This window comes from Scyliorhinus canicula, chromosome 1 (assembly GCF_902713615.1).
Source record: "Scyliorhinus canicula chromosome 1, sScyCan1.1, whole genome shotgun sequence".
NCBI classification, from domain to species: domain Eukaryota; kingdom Metazoa; phylum Chordata; class Chondrichthyes; order Carcharhiniformes; family Scyliorhinidae; genus Scyliorhinus; species Scyliorhinus canicula.
The window spans coordinates 239,804,902-239,827,885 of record NC_052146.1 but is presented as its reverse complement, the minus strand read 5'-3'; the positions used below and the strand labels follow the sequence as shown (position 1 = coordinate 239,827,885).

The 22,984-nt window shown below is 47.8% G+C and overlaps 1 protein-coding gene across 4 annotated transcripts in view; it reads right to left on the bottom strand.

The window, feature by feature from the left end:
• LOC119972755 (proteasome activator complex subunit 4-like) overlaps window positions 1–22,984 on the bottom strand; it is a 230,725-nt gene that overhangs the window by 90,860 nt on the left and 116,881 nt on the right. For all 4 annotated transcript variants that reach the window (XM_038810083.1, XM_038810091.1, XM_038810102.1 and 1 more), the window contains 3 exons: window positions 21,824–21,880; window positions 2,874–2,929; window positions 2,106–2,204 (listed from right to left, as the gene is read on the bottom strand). In XM_038810083.1, coding sequence (XP_038666011.1) covers window positions 2,106–2,204; window positions 2,874–2,929; window positions 21,824–21,880 — 212 coding nt within the window. The remainder of the gene's footprint in view (window positions 1–2,105; window positions 2,205–2,873; window positions 2,930–21,823; window positions 21,881–22,984) is intronic.

Genomic DNA, 22,984 nt, shown 5'->3' with positions numbered 1-22,984 from the left:
ACAAGGGAGAGGTAATGCACTTTGGAAGGGCCAATGCATGTAGGAATTACACAGTAAACGGTAGAACTCTTGCGAGTATTGACAGGCAGAGAAATCTGGGCGTGCATGACCACCGATCACTGAAATGGCAACGCATATGGATAAAGTTGTCGACAAGGCATACGGCATGCTGGCCTTCATCGGTCAGGACACTGAATATAAAAATTGGCACGTCATGTTGCAGCTGTACAGGACCTTAGTTCGGCCTCCACGCTACCAGAAGGATGTGGTCGCCACGCTACCAGAAGGATGTGGATGCTTTGGAGAGGGTACAGATGTTGCTTGGTATGGAGGGCATTATCTATGAGGAGAGGTTAGTCAAACACGGTCCGTTCTCACTGGAAATACAGAGGTTGAGAGGCGACCTGATAGATGTCTACAAGATTCTGAGTGGCATGGACAGAGTGGATAATCAGATGCTCTTTCCTCAGGTAGGAGAGTCAAGTACTAGGGGACATAGCTTTAAAGCGCGTGGGGAAAAGTTTAGAACAGATGTGCGAGGCAAGTTCTTTTTTAAACAGAGGGTGGTAAATATATGGAACATGCTGCCTGGGGAGGTGGTGGGAGCAAGTATGATAGTGGCATTTAAGGGGCATCTTGACAAATATGAATAGAGTGGAAATGAAAGGATACGGACTCCGTATGTGCATATGGTTTTAGTTTAGTCAGGTACCATGGTCGGCGCAGGCTTGGAGGGCCGAAGGGGTTGTTCCTGTGCTGTATTGTTCTTAAACCAAAATGCTCATACACAGAATTTTTAAAAGTGAAGGGGTAACATTTGGGATTTAGCAATGAGTTCCACACAGTATGTCTATGGTTCCACCATATGTCCCCATGTCCTAGACTTCCTCCACCATCAATTTCTACCTACCCTGTCAGTTCCTTTCAAAATCCTAACCATATCAATAAATTTACCCCATGACCTTCTATATTCCAGAGAATATGTTTGGTTTGTCATAAACATGTTAATTGCAGAAAATGGTTCACCTTCAATGACTAAGAACATTCTGGCAGAATGTGTGTTTTTAAAAACACTAACGCTGTTCATGGAAAAGGCAACATTTTAAAAGAAAAGGTACTTAAGCAGTTTTAAAGAATCTGGAAACTGCTTGACCCTGGTGGACTGTTTACAAAAGGGTCAAGCGGTGATTTATGGCCTTGAAAGAAAACAAGTCTGGAAAAGGGTGTTTTAGAAACTGATAGGCTGGTTTTGCCTTTGGGGAGTAAACAATAAGGTTCAGTTGCTTGGGTAAAGGACAACCGTTCCTGGAGCTCCATACCCTGTCAATAGCAAAAGGTGAATGGACATTCTATCATATATTCTTTTTACCTTAAACCACTGACTTTTAATCTTTTGGCAGAATTTCTCTATTTTCTTTTGGGGGGGGGGGGGGGGGTGAGAATGAGTGTGTGTGTGAAAGAGAGAGAGAGTTAGTGTATTTAGAACGGGTAATTATTAAATTTTCATATTCCATGTTGTATATTAATAAACATTGCCTTTTGCCAGATTGCCAAATCTGGTTTCATAATAAACTAATAAGTTTGTTGAATATTGAACAAACCTGGCAATTGCATGGTCATTCTGAGATTCTTAGGTAAAGCACATTTTTGGTTCCATTGCTAGCCGGGTAAATCATTTAAATATATGTGGTGACTCATGGAGCAGTGAAACTAAAGACAAGACAGTGTACTCCTCCCATCTTGGCTGTAACAATTTAGCCCCTGGAGTCCTGGCAACATTCTGGTGAATCCATGCTGCGCTCCCTCCCAAGAATAACGTATTCTTTAAGGTACGGTGCCCAGACTGTACAGTGCCCCTACAGTACCCCAATGTGGTCTGACCAGTTTTGTAAAGCTGCAGCAAAATTTCCTCTCCCTTAGCCCCTTAAAAAGGCAAACAGTCCACAAGTCTTTTTGATCATATTTTTGTACAAATTATGACATTTAAGTGACGTGTACATGAACCCTTACATTTTTTGACATCGCCAATGTTACCATTCAAAAAAATATTCAGACCTACAATTTTTGTATCAAAAGAAAAATAATTGTTAATATGTAAACCTTACCCTGTTCTCCATGGATTTTTTCACAAGGTTAAAGCTTTTCCATCTAGAGTCAAACTCATGCTTATATGAACCACGAAACTGCAGCAAGTCTCCCATAATCTGAAATTAATAGCATAAATTTTATTTAACAGTAGTAGGATGTAGCAAAAAAAAAATCCCCCTTCCTCTTCTGAAGGCAATGGCTCATACAAGAATACGAGCACAACTTCAATCCACCTTCCTGTGGACATTATTCATTGACGGTGAGCATGAGAGGACTGCACTGGGTGTACAGTTCATACAGTATGCCAAAAAGAAAATTCTGGAAAATCTCAGCAGGTCTGGCAGCATCTGCAGGGAGAGAAAAGAGCTAACATTTCGAGTCCAATGACTCTTTGTCAAAGCTACAATGAGTCATTGGACTCGAAACGTTAGCTCTTTCCTCTACTTACAGGTGCTGCCAGACCTGCTGAGTTTCCCAGCATTTTCTTTTTGGTTTCAGATTCCGGCATCCGCAGTAATTTGCTTTTATCTTTTGTTCATACGATATGACTGTAAAAGCATATATTCTCCAGCAAAAGTCAATTGACAGGAAACAGCAGGAAACTGCTCTCCCCTTCTCTCATCTGAAAGTACCACGGCCAATTGTAGCAGTTGCTGAGATCAATTCAGTCAAGAGAGGTGTAAATATACCAACTTCCTGGTTGAGATGGATCAATCCCATACTGGGTTTAATTGAGCCACCATGGCAGCAAATGTCTTGTTTTAAAATGTTCCTTCCATTCTCACCTTAATTATTACAAATAAGGACTTTGTGTCATCTTCAGAGTTATCCAACATGTGATCTAAAAGAATAGATAACGAACAGATGTTTACATTTTCCCCATGTCGTGCATTTGGTTTTGCTGAACAGGGAAACAAAAATACTGTTACAATATGAAGCATTCTACTTGCGAATCATATTTCCTTCATGCACTCTCTGGAACAGGGGAAAAAGGAAACAGTGGCTCACTTGACTGGTTTACTCCATTTATCCTGACCCTTACCTCCTGAATGCATAAACAGCATAAATGCCTGCATTAGTATTTTAAAGGATAGGTGACATTCATTAGTAACACCCTGTTGAAAGGAAAAGTTGAAATAAAAACTTTTTTGACAAAGACCATTGAGTATACTAGTAATCTTAAATTTGGTTTGATTAGGGCTTTAAAAACTCTAGAAAATGGTGTTAATAGTCTTTAAAAAGTCTTTTTGAGTTACACATGGAAGACTGCTACTTAAAGTTGACGATGGATTAAAGCAGTGGATACCTTTTGCGAAGTTGAGCTAATTACGGACTGCAATGGTCCAGAAAATCGGAATAGGGAAGCCCGCTGTTTTAAATTCACCTCACGACGATACTGGAATATAGATTCATCAATGATAGATTAAGATTGGGGATGCTGAAGAGGCAATTACTAGCGGAATATACATATTGTACAGTGTTTCACAGAAGATTAGCGAGATAAGGAGAGGCAAGGCCATGGAGGGTTTTGAAAATAAGGATGAAGGTTTCAAGGTTGAGTCATTGCTTAACTGGGAGCCATTATTGGTCAGCAAGTACAGAGGTGATGGGTGAAAATGACTTGGTGCAAATTAGGATAGGCAACAATTTTGGAGGACCTCAAGCTTACGGATGACAGATAGTGGGAGGCGATCAAAGGATGCATTGGAATATTGAAGTCTAGAGGAAAAGGAAATCCTAAAATAAGGCAATTCTAACTCAATTGCCCTCATACTAGGGGACTGGTACCATAATTTCTGGGTATGTGCTGTTGGTTAAATAGCCCCACCAGCAGTGAGATCACTGTGATGCAAAACTGAATTGACACAGTAATCTTCCACATTGAATAGTCTCACAGCCTCAGGCCAGTGCGAAGGAAACTTTACTGATCATATACTGTTCCCACAACTGATGAATAGGATGAAAAGTGTTTGCAAAATGCCTTTTATTAGAAGTACCAGTCAACTTCCGGTGGCGACCATGAAGTGAGTGGTCGCACAATTGGCGGCTCCTTCGGACCTTTTCCCCGACTAACAAGTGGAGGTGAGGTGGAAAATAGGTGCAGGAGACTGAGGGTAAAAGATTTACCCTCTGGTGTATGGAGCTGAGGGCCGGAAGCGGTCGAAAAAGAGGGAATCAGTCGCTTGGAGCTGGTGCAGCGCCTGTGGAGATGGCGGAGGGGCAGGAAGCTGTCCCTTCAGCTCAGTGGTCACCGGACCAGTTGGTGAGCTTCCTGAACGAGAAGTTCACCCAGCAACAGAAGGAGAGTCTGGAGGACCAGGCCCAGGCGGTGGATTCAATCAAGATGGTGATCGACCGCGTTAAGACAAAGTTGGCGGGCCAGGGTCAGGTGAGCCAGACATGGAGGTGGTGGTAGGGGAACACGAGGAGCAGTTTGCCTCAATGGCAGTGGAGATGGGGCTATCAGTACAAGCGGCTTCAGAGAAGGTCGGGGACCTAGAGAACTGGTCATACAAGCAGAATACAAGGATCATTGGCCTACCGGAGGGGAGTGAAGGAGCCAATGCTGGTGCGTACGTGGGGAGGATGTTGGAGAAGCTGCTCGGAGAGGGCACGTTTGCACGGCCGTTGGAGGTGGATCGAGTGCACAGGGTGCTAATGAGGAAGTCCTAGGGGAGCGAGCCGCTGAGGGCGAGGGTGGTGCGGCTACACCAGTTCCTGGACAAGGAGCGAATTAGGAGGTGGGCCAGGCAGACGATGCTCTGCACCTGGGAGGGCAGTGAAATTTGAGTGTACCAGGACCTGGGTGCAGAGTTGGCCAAGAGGAGAGCGAGTTTCAACAAGGTCAAGGCGGCCCTCTACATGAAGGGGGTGAGGTTTGGGTTACTGTACCCGGCACATCTGTGGGTGACCTACGAAGGTCGGGAATTGTACTTTGGATTGGCGGAGGAGGTGGTAGAATTTGTCAGAGACAATGGAGTGGCAGGAGAAGATGGACTTTAAACTTTTGTGGAGATGTTGTTATGATGTTGCTGTTAACTTAACGTTCGGGGCCATTTCTTTCCTTTTCGGCTTCAGTTTTTTTTGGTCCTTTGTTAAGGGATGGGGGGTTGGTCTCTTTGTTCGGGATTGGGGAAGGGTTGGTTTTGGTTTGTGTGCACTAATGTTCGAGTGGGGGGAGGGGAATCAGCAGGGGTAGGATGCTGTGCACCATGGGTGGGGGCTGCCAGGCTAGCTGGACAGGCTAGGTCACGGAGGTGCAATGGAGGGATGAGTGCAAGAGTGGGAGGATGGGGGCAGGGAATGCTGCTGGGGGCTCTGGGTGGGGCGAGAAGTACTGCTGACAGGGATAGGGCTTTTAAAATGTATGGGGAGGAGGATCAATGGTGAACGCCCGAGTGTGGGCCTGGGGTGGTGCGGGACACGGGCTATGGTTGATCAGCAGCCGGGGGGGGGGGGGGCCCGCAGACTGGTCACGTGGACCGTGTGAGGATTGAATGGGCCAGTCAAGAAGGCCCATGTGTTCGCATACTTAAAACGATTTATGGCGGATGTGGCCAAGTTACAAGAGACGTACCTGAATGTGGGGGACCAGATTAGGCTGAGGAAGGGATGGGTTGGGCAAGTGATTCATTCAGAGCTGGATTCTAAAATAAGGGGGTGATGATTTTCGTCAATAAGTGGGTAGCGTTCGAGGTGGGAAATATAGTGGTGGACTCTGGGGAGAGGTATGTTATGGTGAGCGGGAAATTGGAGGGGATACCAGTGGTGTTAGTCAACATCTATGCCCCGAACTGGGATGCCATGGAATTTATGAAGTGGGTGCTTGGGGTGGGGTGGGGGGACTTTAATATGGTCCTGGATCTGAGACTGGACCGGTCGAGCTTGAGGTCCGGGAGGGTGTCGGCTACAGCTAAGGAGCTTCGGGATTCATGGAGCACATGGAGGGGTGGATCTGTGGAGATTTGGGAGGCCAAGGGCGAAAGAATTTTCGTTATACTCCCATGTGCATAAGGTGTACACCTGAATAGATTTTTTTCATGGTGGATAAGACGTTGTTGGCAGGGGTGGTGGATGTCGAGTGTTGGGCAATAATGGTGTCGGACCATGCCCCGCACTGGGTGGATTTACGAGACAGCAAGAGGGAGGGCAAGCGCCCACAATGGTGGCTGGATGTGGGACTGTTAGCGGAGGAAGAGGTGTGTGAGCAGATGAGGAAGGCCATTAGGGGGTATGTAGAGATTAATGATACGGGGGAGGTGTCGGCAGGGACGCTCCGGGAGGCAGCGGGGTTTCTCAGACTCGAAAAAAATTAAATTTGCCTTCAGTGATTCGGTGTGGGGTTTGTTTGGAGGTGGCAGCTGTTCATTGACTTCTTTGAGAAAATTTAAACTGTCAGCAGGGGTGAGGTGGGGGGGAAGCCTCGGAGAGACGAGTAAGAATAGGAGAACCAACGGAGAGGTAGTTGGGAAAGGTCGCATTGTTTGTGTAAGTCATGTTGGCTGGGGTTTGTGCCCGGGGGTTCACTGGTTATATTTTTGTTGAAATTTGATGTTTAAAATTGTTAAAATTGTAAATGTCTCAATAAAGTATTTTCTTTAAAAAAAAGATGTTCATAGTCTTCCTCTTCCCAAAGTTTCTAGCATCATAAATGTCAATGATCAGCCACTTTAGTTCAGTTGACAACCATTGCTGGTCAAAATCCTGGAACTCTCTAACGCACAGAACTTGGGTGTATCTACATCACATGGACTGCAGTGGTTCAAGAAGTACATCACACCACCCCCTTCTCATGCACAATTAGGGATGGGCAACAAATGCTGGCCTCGCCAGCGAAGCCCACATTCCTTGAATGAACAAAACAAAAACAACATTGCAGTGGCTGGGTACAATATGTTGTTGGCAGTGCCAAGACCACACATCAGTACTAGTCAATCCCTAGCTAAGCTAAGCACTGTACTCATGGCACCAGTACCTACCTAACAAAGTCTAAAATTGTTCAGATACATCCTGTCCACAAAAACAACAGGGCCATTAAATCTGCCAAATTTATGATTCATCACCATCAATGGATGGTGGAAAATGCCATTATGCCACCAAGTGGCACCTACTCATTATTAATGTGCTCGCTGATTTTCAGTTTGGGCCCTGCCAGAAACGCACTGTTCCCACTCTTGACACAGTATTTATCTAGACATGAAGAGAAGAGTTAAATGTAAAAGATGTAAGAGTAGCTGTCCTTGATATGGAGGCAAAAGGTACTCCATGTTGAACATCACTTGGAAAAAGTACCACCACTAACAAGAGGGATGATTGCACTTCCAAAGTGATGGGAGAAACATTGAGGGTTTAACCAACTTGACATAATCCTCACCAACCTACCCTTCATAGATGTGACTCAACATTGATAGGAAAGGCCAAACCTCAGGTTCACACAGAGAACACTCTTCACTGCTGTGTGGCACTACAAATATGCTAATTAAGGTACACCAGGAACATATCTAGCAGCTCAAAACTAGATATCCATGAGACAATGTGGGCCATCAGTAACAACAGAATGATATATCACTACAATTTATGATCAGGTGACACAGTATATGTCTCACATCGTTATTGCAATCCAGTCCAATGACCAACAACAGTTCAATAAGAAGTGCTGTGTAGCATGTCAGGAGCAACACCAGATGTACCTGAAAATGAGGTACCAAACTGGCGAAGGTACAGTACAGGACTACATGCACACGAAAGAGATAGCAACATGATACAGAAAGAGCCAAGTTATAGCTAATGTAATGGATCAGGAGGACGCCCTGCAATCCTGCCGTATAAGTATGAATTGTGGTGGATTCTTGGCCTTCTCCTGGAGTCTCCACCATTGCCAATATCAGTCTGCAGCTAATTCGAAAAACTCCACATGACAAAGAACTGTGCACTGGACAGACAAATATCACAGTTAGCAACATCAGCCCTGATTATAGTGAGTAAGGTTTTTTGCTCCAGGCTTAACAGTTATAACAAATAGACCGAAGGGCAAATTCAACCACCTCGCACACCATCAGCTGATCCCATTCATCAGCAGAATAATGGAAGGAGTCAGAGGTGTTATCAACGGGCACTTAGATTACCATAGCCTGCTCACCTTGGTTTTTTTAAAAATGTTTAATAAATTTTTGCATGGTGTTCAATACGACCCGAAACAATCAAACACATAAAGGCAAAACGTCACAATTGAAAAAAGGGAAAACAACACACAAGACCTAATTAACTTAAATATAAAAACTAACCTAAACCCTCTAACAACTGATGGTGACAAACGCCTTAAAAAAAGTAAATGGTTGCCAACATAGAAAGAACCTCTCCACTGACCCCCTGATGATGAACTTGACCGTCTCCAAATGCAGAAAAGACATTAAGTCACCAAGGCAAGCAGAGGCACTGGGCGGAGTGGAAGACCTCTAACCAAGCAAGATTTGTCTCCGGGCTATCAATGAGGCAAAGGCAAGTACATCCACCTTCACCTCAGACTGTATCACCGACGAACCCCAAATATGGCCACCAGTGGAGACGGATCTAAATCTACATGGAGTATCTCCGACATGGTGTTAAAGAATAAAGCCCAGACGCCTGTAAGGTGCAGGACCAGAACATATGCGTGCGGTTAGCCGGCCCAAGAAAACAGCGCTCACACCTATCCTCTACACCAGGGAAGAACCCGCTCATCATTGCCCTAGTTAAGTGCAACCAATGCAATACCTTAAACTGAATCGGGCTCAGCTGAGCACGTGAAAAGGTGGAGTTGACCTCATCATTAAGAATGGGACCCAATTCACCCTCACAACGCTCAACGGAGCAGAATCCTTTGAAAAGATGTGAGCATACAGGTCTGAAATAGACCACTGTCAGGCCTAGCCAAGGCAGAATCTTCTTCATCAGAGAAAAGGGTGGCACCAAAGGAAGGGAAAGCTTGACACAAAATCTTGGAAATACCTAAAAAGATTCCAATTGGGCAACTGGAATTTCTCAGCTAACTTTGTAAAACTAGCAAAGCTCCCCTCAACAAACAAGTCCCCAAACCACTCCAGGCCCTTCACCTTCCATGATTTAAATGTCGAGTCCAAACCAGCAGGAAGGAAGACGTAATTATTGCAAATAGGGACGAGTGAAGACAGGGAAAAGAGCTTGAAATTCTGCCTACACTATTTCCAAATCTTAAGGGAGGAGACCACCACTGGGTTTGAGAAAAATCTAACAGTAGAAAAAGGCAACGGTGCAGTATTTGTTGCAAGAAGAATAGATTGGATTGGATTGGATTTATTTATTGTCACGTGTACCGAGGTACAGTGAAAAGTATTTTTCTGCAAGCAGCTCAACAGATCATTCAGTACATGGAAGAAAAGGGAATTAAACAAAATTCAAGAAAATACATGAGAATACATAATAGGGCAACACAAGATATATAACGTAACTACATAAGCAATGGCATCGGTTGAAGCATACAGGGTGTAGTGTTAATGAGGTCAGTCAATAAGAGGGTCATTTAGGAGTCTGGTGACAGTGGGGAAGAAGCTGTTTTTGAGTCTGTTCGTTCGTGTTCTCAGACTTCTGAATCTCCTGCCCGATGGAAGAAGTTGGAAAAGTGAGTAAGCCGGGTGGGAGGGATCCTTGATTATGCTGCCCGCTTTCCCCCGGCAGCGGGAGGTGTAGATGGAATCAATGGATGGGAGGCAGGTTCGTGTGATGGACTGGGCGGTATTCACGACTCTCTGAAGTTCCTTGCGGTCCTGGGTCGAGCAGTTGCCATACCAGGCTGTGATGCAGCCCGATAGGATGCTTTCTATAGTGCATCTGTAAAAGTTGGTAAGGGTTAATGTCGACATGCCGAATTTCCTTAAGTTTCCTGAGGAAGTATAGGCACTGTTGCGCTTTCTTGGTGATAGCGTCGACGTGAGTGGACCAGGATAGATTTTTGGTGATGTGCACCCCTAGGAATTTGAAACTGCTAACCATCTTCACCTCGGCTCCGTTGACGCTGACAGGGGCGTGTACAGTACTACAGATGTAGTGCAGGATGAGCTTCCAATTGTCTCCAAATGGACGCAGGAACGCTAAACCACGTTATTTTTTGGATATCAACTGCACAGTAATAAAACAATAAATTGGGGAGGGCCAAACCACCCCCAACTGTCTGTCCCTTTGGAGCACAACACCACAGATTCGAGGAGTCTTGCCCGCACAAATAAAAGAGGATATCAGTTTGTTAACCTTGTTAAAAAAGGATTGGGAAAGAAAATGGAGAGAACACATACTTTTCAGTGTTTGTCCCTCTTAAGAAGCAGGTAAATAGAGGCTTGTGTGAGGGTCAAAGGCAATAATAGTGGGGCTGTTTAGCACAGGGCTAAATCGCTGGCGTTGAAAGCAGACCAAGGCTTTGAAAGCAGACCAAGGCAGGCCAGCAGCACGGTTCAATTCCCGTAACAGCCTCCCCGAAAAGGCGCCGGAATGTGGCGACTAGGGGCTTTTCACAGTAACTTCATTCGAAGCCTACTTGTGACAATTAGCGATTTTCATTTTCATAACCCCCAGGATAAAGAATCAATTAAAGGCACAAGCTGCTCTGCAAACTTTTTGTAGAATTCAATCGGAAAGCTATCCGGACCAGGGGCTTTGCCAGACTGCATCAACCCCAATACATTTTTAAATTTCATCAGGGTGCAACGGGGATTCCAACTCACTGCTCCTATCGACCTCAACTGCAGGGATGAGTAGGCTGTCCAGAAAGCCAGATATGATAGACCAGGGGTGGGCAAACTACAGCCCGCGGGCCGCATGCGGCCCGCCAAAGGTATTTCTGCGGCCCACCAAGTCATTAAAAAAAAAATAATTTTTTTTTAAAAAAAAACATTTTTAAAAAAAAAATTTTTTTTTTTTTTTTTTTTAAGGTTAATGGGGGGGGCTGTTGGGTTACTTACTGGTATAGGGTGGATACGTTGACTTGAGTAGGGTGATCATTGCTCGGCACAACGTCGAGGGCCGAAGGGCCTGTTCTGTGCTGTTCTATGTTCTATATGAGGCGCCCAGAATCATAACCGGGTGAAGTAATTATTTTACTTAATATACTATGCGGCCCTTTGTGAATTGTGAATTTCTGAATGTGGCCCTTGCACGGAAAAGTTTGCCCACCCCTGTGATAGACCCATCCGCAGGAGGCTCCAATCTATAAAGATTGCAGTAAAAATATTTTAAAACCGCATTAACCTCAGATGAAGCAGAAAGGATGTTACCGCTTGAATTGATGATCTGTGAGATCTCCCGGGAGGCCGCCTGCCATTTAAGCTGGTGAGCCAAAATGCAACAGGCCATTCTCTGTTCTCATAAAACATGCCCCTTGATCGTTGTAACTGACTTACCGCCCTGCCAGTTGACAACAGTTTGCAGTTTGAATTGTGTTTGCAGTTATTCCTATTTGACGGAGTAGGATCAAATGAGCACTGGTGACCCACCTCAAGAATGGGGTCCACCAGCCTCTGCTGCTCCAGCCTTGTTGCCCCCAATAAATGGGCTCTACAGGAGATAATTTCTCCTGAGGGCCGCCTTAAGAGCCTCCCACAACATGGAAGGTGAAATTGACTTGGATTTGTTACATTTTAGGTAATCCTCTAAGGCAGTGGACATACACTCCCAAATTTTTTTATCCCTGCCAACAATGTTGTGTCTAATTTCCAGGGTGGATGTTGGTTTAGGCCAGACTCCAGCGATAAATCAATCAGGTGCGGTGCATGATCTGAAGTAATAATCAGAGTACTTAGCCACTACACTGAAAGGAGGAGACACCTATCCAAAACAAAAACAAAAAAAATCAATAAATATACCCGGTGAATATGTGAAAAAAATAAAAAGTCTTCATCGTTAGGGTGCAGGAGGCGTCCCCGCCCCCCACCCCCCAAAAATACCTTCATCATGAAAGACAACAAAGCCCTGGCCATTCCTGATGGAGCAAGAGATTTAACCTTGGAATGATCCAATCTAGGGTCCAAGTCTCAATTCAGGTCCACATCTAAAATAAGCTGATGAGAGTCTAAATTGGGGAGGGAGGCCAGCAGAGAATTAATAAAGTTTGTATCATCCCATTTGGAGGCATAAATGTTAACCATGACAACCGAGGTGCTCGCCAAGTAGCCACAGGCAATAACATATTGATCTTTGCAGTCGACTATAATCTTAGATGCAGAAAGCCGAATCCTTTTATTAATTGGAATTGCCGTACCCCCGGTCCTGCCATTGAAACCAGAATGGGAAACTTGTCTTGCCCACCCGTTACGCAGCCTAGTTTGATCTCTGACCCGCAAATGGATCTCTTGCTAAAATACTTCATCAGATGAGTTAATGCCCTTGATCTTTTCACTGTGCCATTCAAACCCAGGACGTTCCAGGTGACCAAGCGAATTGGAGGTCACCCACCCAGCCCTCAATCGGAAAGCTATCCGGACGAGGAGTCAGCCATTTCCACCAAGAGAGATGAACCAAGGGATAATTAAAAGGTAAAGCCAAAAGATCCGCCTAAGGTGGCTACCAAACCAAGTCAAAAGACTGGACAAAGAAAATTCAAGAGACACCGTCAACAAACTACCCCACTCCACAACATCATTGCAATTGAATGCGACCACACCCAAATACAAATAGGAGCTTGGCAAACAAAAACTTACTCTCATACTAAAACTTACATTTAACAAACCCAAACAAAACAAGAACTCTTAAGCTAAAAGCAATTACTGCAGATGCTGGAATCTGAAACAAAAACAAAATTCTGGACAATCACAGCAGGACTGACAGCATCTGTGGAGAGAGAAGGGAGCTAATGTTTCAAGTCTGGATGACTCTTTGTCAAAGCTGGAGAGAACTGGAAATAGGTCAGATTTATAACTGTGTGGAGCAGTGTGCTGGATAGGGGGCCAGCGATAGGTGGAGATTGACAAAGACGTCATGGACAGAAAGACAAAGGGAATATAAATGGAGGTGATTAATACTAAGAAGGGTGCTGATCGTGGCACATAAAGAGCTAGAATGTGCGAATAGCAGAACAAAGGTGAGCAGTATGTCAAAGGGCAATGGCCCACGTGGGCTGGGGTGAGGGGAACAACGGTGAGGGAAAAACTGGTCAATGGAGAAAATGAAAATAAATGGATGGAAATAAAAATGGGGTGAAGGTAGAGGAGATAGTTCACAGTCTGAAGTTGTTGAACACAATGTTAAGTCCGGAAGGTTGTAATGTGCCTAAATAGAAGATGAGGTGCTGTTCCTCCAGTTTCTGCCGGGCTTCACTGGAACATTGCAGCAAGCCAAGGACAGACATGAGGATGAGAGCGCAGGACGGTGAGTTGAAATGGCAAGTGACAGGAAGATCTGGGTCCTGCTTGCGGACAGGCCAGAGGTGTTCTGCAAAGCAGTCACCAAGTCTGTGTTTAGTCTCTCCAATGTAGAGTTGACCACACTGGGAACAGCAAATGCAATTGACCAAATTGAAGGTGATACACAAGAAGTGCTGCCTCACTTGAAAAGAGTGTTTAGGCTATGGGATGGTGAGCACGGAGGACGTAATGGGGCAGGTGTTACATGGGAAGGTGCCATAGGAAGAGGGTGAGGTGTTGGGGGTAATGGGATGGACCAGGTGTCCCGGCGGGAATGGTCCCTGCAAAATGCTGACTGGGGGAGTGAAGGGAAAATGTGTTTGGTGGTGGAATCATGCTGGAGTTGGCGGAACTGGCGAAGGATGATTCTTTGAATGCGGAGACTGGTGGAGTGAAAAGCAAGGACAAGGGGGATTCTATCCTAGTTCTGGGTGGAAGCGGAGGGGGCGAGGGCAGAGGTATGGGAGATGGGTCAGATACGGTTAAGAGCCCTGTCGACCACAGTGGGTGCGAAACAACCATTAAGGCAGAATAAAGACATGTCAGCAACATCATTTTGGAAATCCAAGAACTAAAATAACGATTATAATGAGCTGCAGCAAACCCTCCCAAAACCGCTCCTGTTAATTAACTCCTTAGATAGCAAGGAGAATCCCAGATGGAGAAAGAGAAAACTAGATATAAACAAAATACCAAAAACCCATTTAACTTGTGCAACAAAAGGAAGCTATATATTGATACAACGAACAGAACCCCACATGGTGCAGAACCACAATTCTAATCAAGAATTATAAGAACTCAACCTCAAGAAAAAAATGAGAACATGAAACCCCAACAATGTAACAATACAAATTGCCCATCGACAAGAGCCGAAAACCCAATTACAAAGTGCCCAAATTGTGTCTTTTAACAAAAGTGCCAGCTCCTCCCAGCATTTCAAAGAAGTAGCCTTTTCCCTAAAAAGTTACTCAAGACAAGCTGGCTATACGAACCCGAATCTGATTCCACTCTTACACAGGGCGGCCTTGACTCCATTGATCACGGCCCTTTTCTTTGCTCACTCCACACCCATGACCTGATAAACCTGATGATGTGGCCTTCCCATTTAAAATTGCGGTGTTCCTTTGCCCATTGCCAAACCCTCTCCTTTTATTTAATTCTATGGAAACTCAATGGGTCTTCAGGATGAGGACTTAGCCGATGCGTGCGATGGGCTTTGTCCAATTATAATAATAATAATCTTTATTGTCACAAGTAGGCTGACATTAACACTGCAATGGGGACTTCCGGTGGTGGCGATGACGTAGGAAGCCGCACATTTGGGAGCTCCCGATTCAAACGGACTTTATGGCTCTTTATAGAGCCCAAAACAGAATTTTTTCGACGTCTCCCGGTGGGAGAAGGTGTGGTGATCAACTTTCTCCACATTTCATGACTTGAACTCGGAGTGGAAAGGGGGAAAAAACGGCAGCAGCTCCCCAGAAAAAACGGGGGAAAGATTCCAAGATGGCGGCCGGAGGAGCACCAGAGGAGTGGAGGCTGTGGGCGCAGGAGCAGCAAGTTGCTCTCCTGCGCTGTTTTGCAGATTTTAAGGCTGAGGTGCTGAGCTCTCTGCAGGAAACAAATGAAAAGCTTTCGGAGATTCAGACGACCCAGGGTGCTGCCATCCAGGCGTTGCAGGCGCAGGCCGTTGAACGAGAGGAGGAGGCCGTGGTCCTCGTAAGGTGGAGGGGCACGAAGCACTCCATAAGAAGTGGCAAGACCGCTTCGAGGAGCTTGATCACCGCATGAGGCGGAAGAATCTGAGGATCTTGGGCCTTGCGGAGGGGCTGGAGGGGTTGGATCTGACAACCTACATGGCCACGATGCTGAACTCACTAGTGGGGGCAGGATCTTTCCATCTGCCCCTGGAGCTGGAGGGAGCCCACAGAGTACTGGCCAGGAGGCCTAAGGAGAACAAACCCCCGCGTGCGGTGCTGGTGAGGTTCCACCGGTTCAGTGATCGGGAGCGTGTGCGGCGCTGGGCCAAGAGGGTGAAGAGCAGCAATTGGGAGAATGGGGTAGTACGGATCTACCAGGATTGGAGTGCGGAGGTGGCTAAGCGGCGGTCCGGGTTTAATCGGACGAAGGAGGTGCTCTATAAGAAGAAAATAAAGTTTGGAATGTTGCAGCCTGCGCGCTTGTGGGTAACGTATTTGGAGCGGCATTATTATTTTGATTCCCCGGAGGAGGCGTGGGCCTTCGTGCGGACAGAGAAGCTGGACTCTAACTACGGGTTGGGGGTCGGTTGTAATGCTTTATTGCTGGTTTCTGCTGTTGCTGTGTTTTTTCTGTACTTTTGTAATTTTGATATGGTTATTTATTGGGGCGTTGTTCTGTTTTTTGTTGGGGGGCATTGTTTGAGTTTTGTATTTTGTGGGGGGGGTTGGGGGGTTTTTTGTATTCTGTATAGGGTTGGGGGTATGGAGTGGGGCTGGTATTTGGGAGCTGCGTCAGAAGGGTGTGGTGGGGCAGTGCGAAAGCGCGGGCTTTCCTCTGGTTTCCCGCGTTGCGGGGCTGGGGGGTGGAGATGATGATGGGGGTGCGGGGCCTTAACTGGTTCCTCCGCACGCTGGAGCGGTGCCTTGAGGAGTGACAGGATGGGGGATGATCCTACTCTGGGATGGGTCGGGTTTTTGGCAGGTGTTTCCGGGGTCAGCAGAAGTTAGCTGATCCACGGAAGTACAATGGAGGGCGGTTCGCGGCTAGGAGGGTTCCTAGCCTGGGGGGGGGGAAAGTCGACGGGCTATGGCTAGTCGATGGGGGAGGGGGGCGGGGCGCCCTCTGATCCGGTTGGTCACCTAGAATGCGAGAGGACCCAATGGGCCGGTGAAGCGGTCTAGGGTACTTGCTCATTGAGGGGGCTAAAGGCAGATGTGGCAATGCTTCAGGAGACCCACCTGAAGGTGGCGGACAAGGTCCGTCTGAGGAAGGGGTGGGTGGGGCAGGTTTTCCACTCCAGGTTGGATGTGAAGAACCGGGGAGTGGCGATTCTGGTGGGGAAAAATGTGTCGTTTGAGGCATCCGAGTTGGTGGCGGATAAGGGGGGTAGGTTTGTTATGGTAAGGGGCAGGCTACAGGGAGAGAAGGTGGTACTTGCTAGTGTGTATGCCCCAAATTGGGATGATGCGGGCTTTATGAGGCGTATGCTGGGATGTGTCCCGGATCTAGAGGCGGGAGGTCTGATTATGGGGGGGCACTTCTATACGGTGTTGGATCCTTCACTGGATCGGTCCAGTTCAAGGACGGGTAGGAGGCCGGCGGCGGCCAAGGTACTGAGGGGGTTTATGGACCAGATGGGAGGGGTGGACCCATGGAGGTTTGTGAGGCCGAGGGCACGGGAGTACTCTTTCCTCTCCCACGTACATAGGGTCTACTCTCGGATAGACTTCTTCGTGGTGAGTAGGGGACTGATTCCGAGAGTGGAGGAGGCCGAATATTCGGCCATTGCAATCTCCAACCACGCTCCGCATTGGATAGAGTTGGAGATGGGGGAGGTGCGGGACTAACGCCGTTGTATGTGGGGTTGTTGGCGGAGGAGGAGGAGTGCAGGAGGGCACGGGCAAGTATTGAGGAGTACCTAGAGGTGAATGATATGGGGGAGGTCCGGGTGGGGACGGTCTGGGAAGCCTTGAAGGCAGTGATTCGTGGGGAGCTGATATCCATCTGGGCACACAGGGAGAGGAGCGAGAGGAGTGAGAGGGATAGACTGGTGGGAAAGATGCTGGAGGTAGATAGGAGGTACGCGGAGGCACCAGAGGAGGGATTGTTGGGGGAGAGGCGCAGCCTACAGGCTAAATTTGATTTGTTGACCACTAGAAAGGCGGAGGCACAGTGGAGGAAGGCACAAGGGGCAGTGTATGAACATGGTGAAAAGGCGAGTAGGATGCTGGCTCATCAGCTCCGCAAGCGGGATGCGGCTAAGGAGATTGCTGGAGTGAGAGATAAGAGTGGGAATTTGGTGCGGAAGGGGGTAGAGGTGAATGAGGTCTTCAAGGACTTTTACGGGGAACTGTACCGGTCGGAGACAACGGCGGAGAGGAGGGGAATGGAGAGTTTTCTCGACGGGCTATCTTTCCCGAAGGTGCAGGAGGAGCAGCTGGAGGGGTTGGGGGCGCCGATTGAGCTGGAGGAGCTGGTTAAGGGGATCGGGCAGATGCAGTCAGGGAAGGCGCCGGGGCCAGATGGGTTCCCGGTGGAGTTTTATAAAAAGTTTGTGGACCTAGTGGGCCCCTTGCTGGTGCGGACACGTAATGAGGCGTGGGAAGGGGGGACTTTGCCCCCGACGATGTCGCGGGCGCTGATTTCTTTAATCTTAAAGAGGGAGAAGGACCCCCAGCAGTGTGGTTCATTCAGGCCCATATCTCTCCTTAATGTGGATGCCAAGGTGCTGGCAAAGATCCTGGCCACCAGGATAGAGGACTGTGTGCCAGGGGTTGTACACGAGGACCAGACAGGTTTTGTGAAGGGAAAGCAGCTGAACACGAATGTGCGGAGGTTGTTGAATGTCATCATGATGCCGGCGATTGAGGGGGAGGCTGAGATAGTGGTGGCGCTGGATGCGGAGAAGGCCTTCGATAGAATGGAGTGGGGGTACCTATGGGAGCTGTTGGGGAGGTTTGGATTTGGTGAAGGGTTTATTAGATGGGTGAGGCTGCTATATGAGGCCCCGATGGCGCGTGTGGCCACGAATGGGAGGAGGTCGGAGTACTTCCGGGTTTACCGAGGGACCAGGCAGGGTTGCCCCCTGTCCCCCTTGTTGTTTGCATTGGCAATCGAGCCGTTGGCGATGGCGTTGAGGGATTCAGGGAGGTGGAGGGGTTTGGTGCGGGGTGGGGAGGAACATAGGGTGTCGTTGTATGCCGATGACCTGCTACTGTATGTGGCGGACCCGGTGGGAGGGATGCCGGGGGTAATGGAGCTGCTAGCTGAGTTTGGGACATTTTCAGGCTATAAACTAAATCTAGGCAAGAGTGAGGTGTTTGTGGTGCACCCTGGAGACCAGGAGGAAGGAATTGGTAGGTTTAAGAGGGCAGGGGAGAGTTTTAGGTACCTGGGGGTGCAGGTGGCCAGGGACTGGGGGACTCTTCACAAGCATAATTTCACCAGGCTTGTGGATCAGATGGAGGAGGAGTTCAAGAGGTGGGACATGCTGCCATTGTCATTGGCGGGGAGGGTGCAATCCGTCAAAATGACGGTGCTTCCGAGGTTCTTGTTCCTCTTTCAGTGCCTGCCCATCTTCATCCCCAGGGCCTTTTTTAGGAGGGTGACAAGCAGTATTTTGAGCTTTGTGTGGGCACATGGGACTCCGAGAGTGAAGAGGGTTTTCCTGGAGCGAGGGAGGGATAGAGGCGGGCTGGCGCTTCCCAATCTTTTGGGGTACTATTGGGCGGCCAATGTGTCAATGGTGCGTAAATGGGTGATTGGGGGGGGCCTGGAAAAGAATGGAGATGGCATCTTGTAGAGGTACGAGCCTGGGTGCCTTGGTAACGGCGCCGTTGCCGCTCTCTCCTAAGAGGTATACCACGAGCCCGGTGGTGGCGGCGACCCTAAGAATCTGGGGACAGTGGAGACGGCATAGTGGGGAAACAAGGGGCTCGATGGAGGCTCCATTAGGTGGAAATCATCGGTTCATCCCATGGAACACTGATGGGGGATTTAGGGGGTGGCAAAGGGTGGGCATCAGTAAATTGAGGGACATGTTTATTGGCGGGAGGTTTGCGGGCCTGGGGGAACTGGAAGATAAATTTGGGCTCCCCCGAGGGAACATGTTCAGATACTTGCAGGTAAAGGCGTTTGCTAGGCGACAGGTGAAGGAACTTCCTTTGCTGCCCTCGCGGGGGGCAATGGACAGAGTGCTTTCGGGGGTGTGGATCGGAGAGGGGAAGGTGTCTGACATTTATACGGTAATGCAGGAGGTAGAGGAGTCGTCAGTGGAGGAGCTGAAGGCTAAATGGGAGGGGGAACTAGGGGAGCACATAGAAGATGGGACTTGGGCGGATGCCTTGGAGAGAGTCAACTCTTCCTCTTCATGTGCGAGGCTTAGTCTCATCCAATTTAAGGTGCTGCATCGGGCCCATATGCCTGTGACTCGGATGAGTAGGTTCTTTGGGGCTGAGGACAGGTGCACCAGGTGTTCGGGGAGTCCAGCGAATCATGCCCATATGTTCTGGGCATGCCCGGCACTGGAAGAATTCTGGAAGGGGGTGGCGGGGACGGTGTCGAGGGTGGTTGGATCCAGGGTCAAACCAGGTTGGGGACTCGCGATTTTTGGAGTTGCGGCGGAGCCGGGAGTGCAGGAGGCGAAAGAGGCCGGTGTTCTGGCCATTGCGTCCCTAGTAGCCCGGCGGAGGATCTTGATGCAATGGAAAGATGCAAGGCCCCCAAGCGTGGAGACCTGGATCAGTGACATGGCGGGATTCATAAAATTGGAGAGGGTCAAATTTGCCCTGAGAGGATCAGTACAAGGGTTCTATACACGGCAATGAAGTTACTGTGAAAAGCCCCGAGTCGCCACATCCTGGCACCTGTTCGGGTACACGGGGGGAGAATTCAGAATGTCCAAATTACCTCTCAGCACGTCTTTTGGGAGGAAACTGGAGCACCCGGAGGAAATCCACGCAGATACTGGGAGAACGTGCCGGCTCCACACTGACAGTGCCAATTCAGGCGAGGATGTGAATCCACTCTCATCCACCATTTTGCAGATCATGCCCAAGAGGTATTCTGTGGGCACAGCAATCCAATCACAGTGGTCGATACAGCCACCTCCATATATCTGGCTTCCTGGACTTCAATGGTCTGATTAGCTTTCCCCAGGGCCAAGGCCTTGTCAATTGATTGTTTGAGGTCTTCCACCACAATTCGTCGGTGCTTTTCAAATTCTTTTGCCAAGGTACAGGAAAGAACCTCGGCTGTTAGTGGAGTGGACGGAGAACCTGAAACTGAGCCCGCAGACTCGGTCAATGGGCTTCTGCTCCAAACTTTCTATTCCCTGATTTTTTTTGGGGGTATTCAGAACATAGAACAGTACAGCACAGAACAGGCCCTTCGGCCCTCAATGTTGTGCCGAGCAATGATCACCCTACTCAAACCCACGTATCCACCCTATACCCGTAACCCAACAACTCCCCCCTTAACCTTACTTTTTAGGACACTACGGGCAATTTAGCATGGCCAATCCACCTAACCCGCACATCTTTGGACTGTGGGAGGAAACCGGAGCACCCGGGGGAAACCCACGCACACACAGGGAGGACGTGCAGACTCTGCACAGACAGTGACCCAGCCGGGAACCGAACCTGGGACCCTGGAGCTGTGAAGCATTTATGCTAACCACCATGCTACCGTGCTGCCCAATCATGTCTTTCATCATGAAAGACTCAATTTCCTACAACTATATGGGTTTCCAAATAATAAACAATCTGTGGCACCAAGAAAAGGGGCAAAAAGTTGTTCTCCAGCAGGAGCCGCCTCGTGCACCAACATTATGTCACCGAAGTCCCTGCTCACCCTTGGTTAAGTTTGGGTTCTGCCAGTACCACAAACTCAAGACTAGATTAATACAGTTTTAGTTCAAACATGCACACAAGTCCTTAATTCCAGAGGTGAGGTAACTGTCCTCGACATCAAGTAGCATTTGATAAAACGTGGCACAAAGGAGATTTACTTACAACTGAAATCAAAGGGGACTGCTATTATTGGGGTTGGCGGAGGTGGTTTAACTGTTCAGTCGCTGGCACAAACAAAGATGTTTGTCACTGTTGGAGGACAATCATCACAGGTCTCGGACATTGTTGCAGAGCTCTTCAGGGCAACATCCTAGGCCCATGTACCTTCCACTGCTTCATCAGTGAAATTCCCTCTATTGTGAGGATGAAGTGCACTGATCATTGTGCAGTGTTCAGCTCTATTGGCAATTCCGCAGACAATGAAGCAGTCCATTCCCACACTAGGCAAAATGTGGACAACATTCGGGCTAGAGATAAAATTATTAGATTTTTCTGAAAAAAATATAAATTATCTTTACCAACATATTCAATTATATCCCCGACCATTTCTAAAGCTCAGATTACACATCAGAAGGAGTGTGCAAGATATAGTAGCGAATGTTGGTACCCAAGGAAGGAGATAGGTGTTTAGCTACAATGGTGGTAGTCGTTGGCTTTGGTGACAGAGAGGGAATGGCACCATTGTATACAGCCTGTTATGAGAACAGGATTGAGAACTTGTTTCTTTTGCTATATTTTGTTAATTATCAGATGACCTTCACTGGCAAACAAGATACTTACGTAGCAGTTTCCTTATGACTTGGGCAATTGCTTCCCTGTAGTTTTCTCGAGAAGGATCTGATAATCAGAAATTACAGTACAGAATCAGATATGGATTTGGGGGTTCCACCAACTCAATTGCACTTTTGTCCAGAGATTTGAAAGCAGGTCGAAAGCAGACACAAAATGCAGTCAGCGGGAATTATGATTTTTTTTTTTTGCTAGGATTCAATCCAAAACAAAAGCAGAAAATGAAGTACACTTTATTTAGAACAGTCAGACTAAATTTTAAGACAAATTACACCTGGCTCTTCATGCACACCTCCCAGCAAATGGGAAGAATCCCATCCTCTCAGCTACGGAAGGTATGTTTCACAAGAAGATGATACAATGTGGGGGAGAAAAACTGTTTGCAAAAAAGGGGAAAATATTTTGTCATCTGGGTGCATGCGAACAGATTTCTACAGTTTCCCTTGCTACAATATTTGGTTTCAGAGAATGGGTTCTCAACCCTCTACACTTATGATGCATACCTTTTTTTTTTAAATAATTTTTATTGAATTTTTCAAAATACAAACATTTTAACCCCCCCTACATTTACATTTAAATTATAACAAAACAAAGTCAAACCCCCCTACTTAACAAGAAAAAGAAAAAAAAAAAAAATCCCCCCCCCCCTACCCGCGCGTCCCCCCCCCCCCCCCCCCCCCCCCCCCCCCCCCCCCCCGCCGGCGAACCGACAGTCAGACCAACTTATCATTTCTAGCAGCGTCCTCGGGCAGGCCTTGCCCGTGCCACCGCCGCTACCGTACTTCCTTCGTCGTTGTCCCCCCTCCCCCCCCCCCCTCCCCCCCTCCCGCCCTCCCCTCCCGCCCTCCCCTCCCCTCCCGGGTTGCTGCTGTCATGGCCTCAGTTTCTATCTCTGATCCAAGAGGTCTAGGAAGGGTTGCCATCGCCTGGAAAACCCCTGCACCGACCCTCTCAGGGCGAATTTGATCCTTTCCAATTGGATGAAGTTTGCCATGTCGTTTAACCAGGTGTTAACACTCGGAGGCCTTTCGTCCCTCCACTGAATCAGGATCCTCCTCCGAGCCACCAAGGACGCAAAGGCTAATATTCCAGCCTCCCTCGCCTCCTGTACCCCCGGTTCCACCCCAACCCCGAAGATCGCAAGTCCCCATC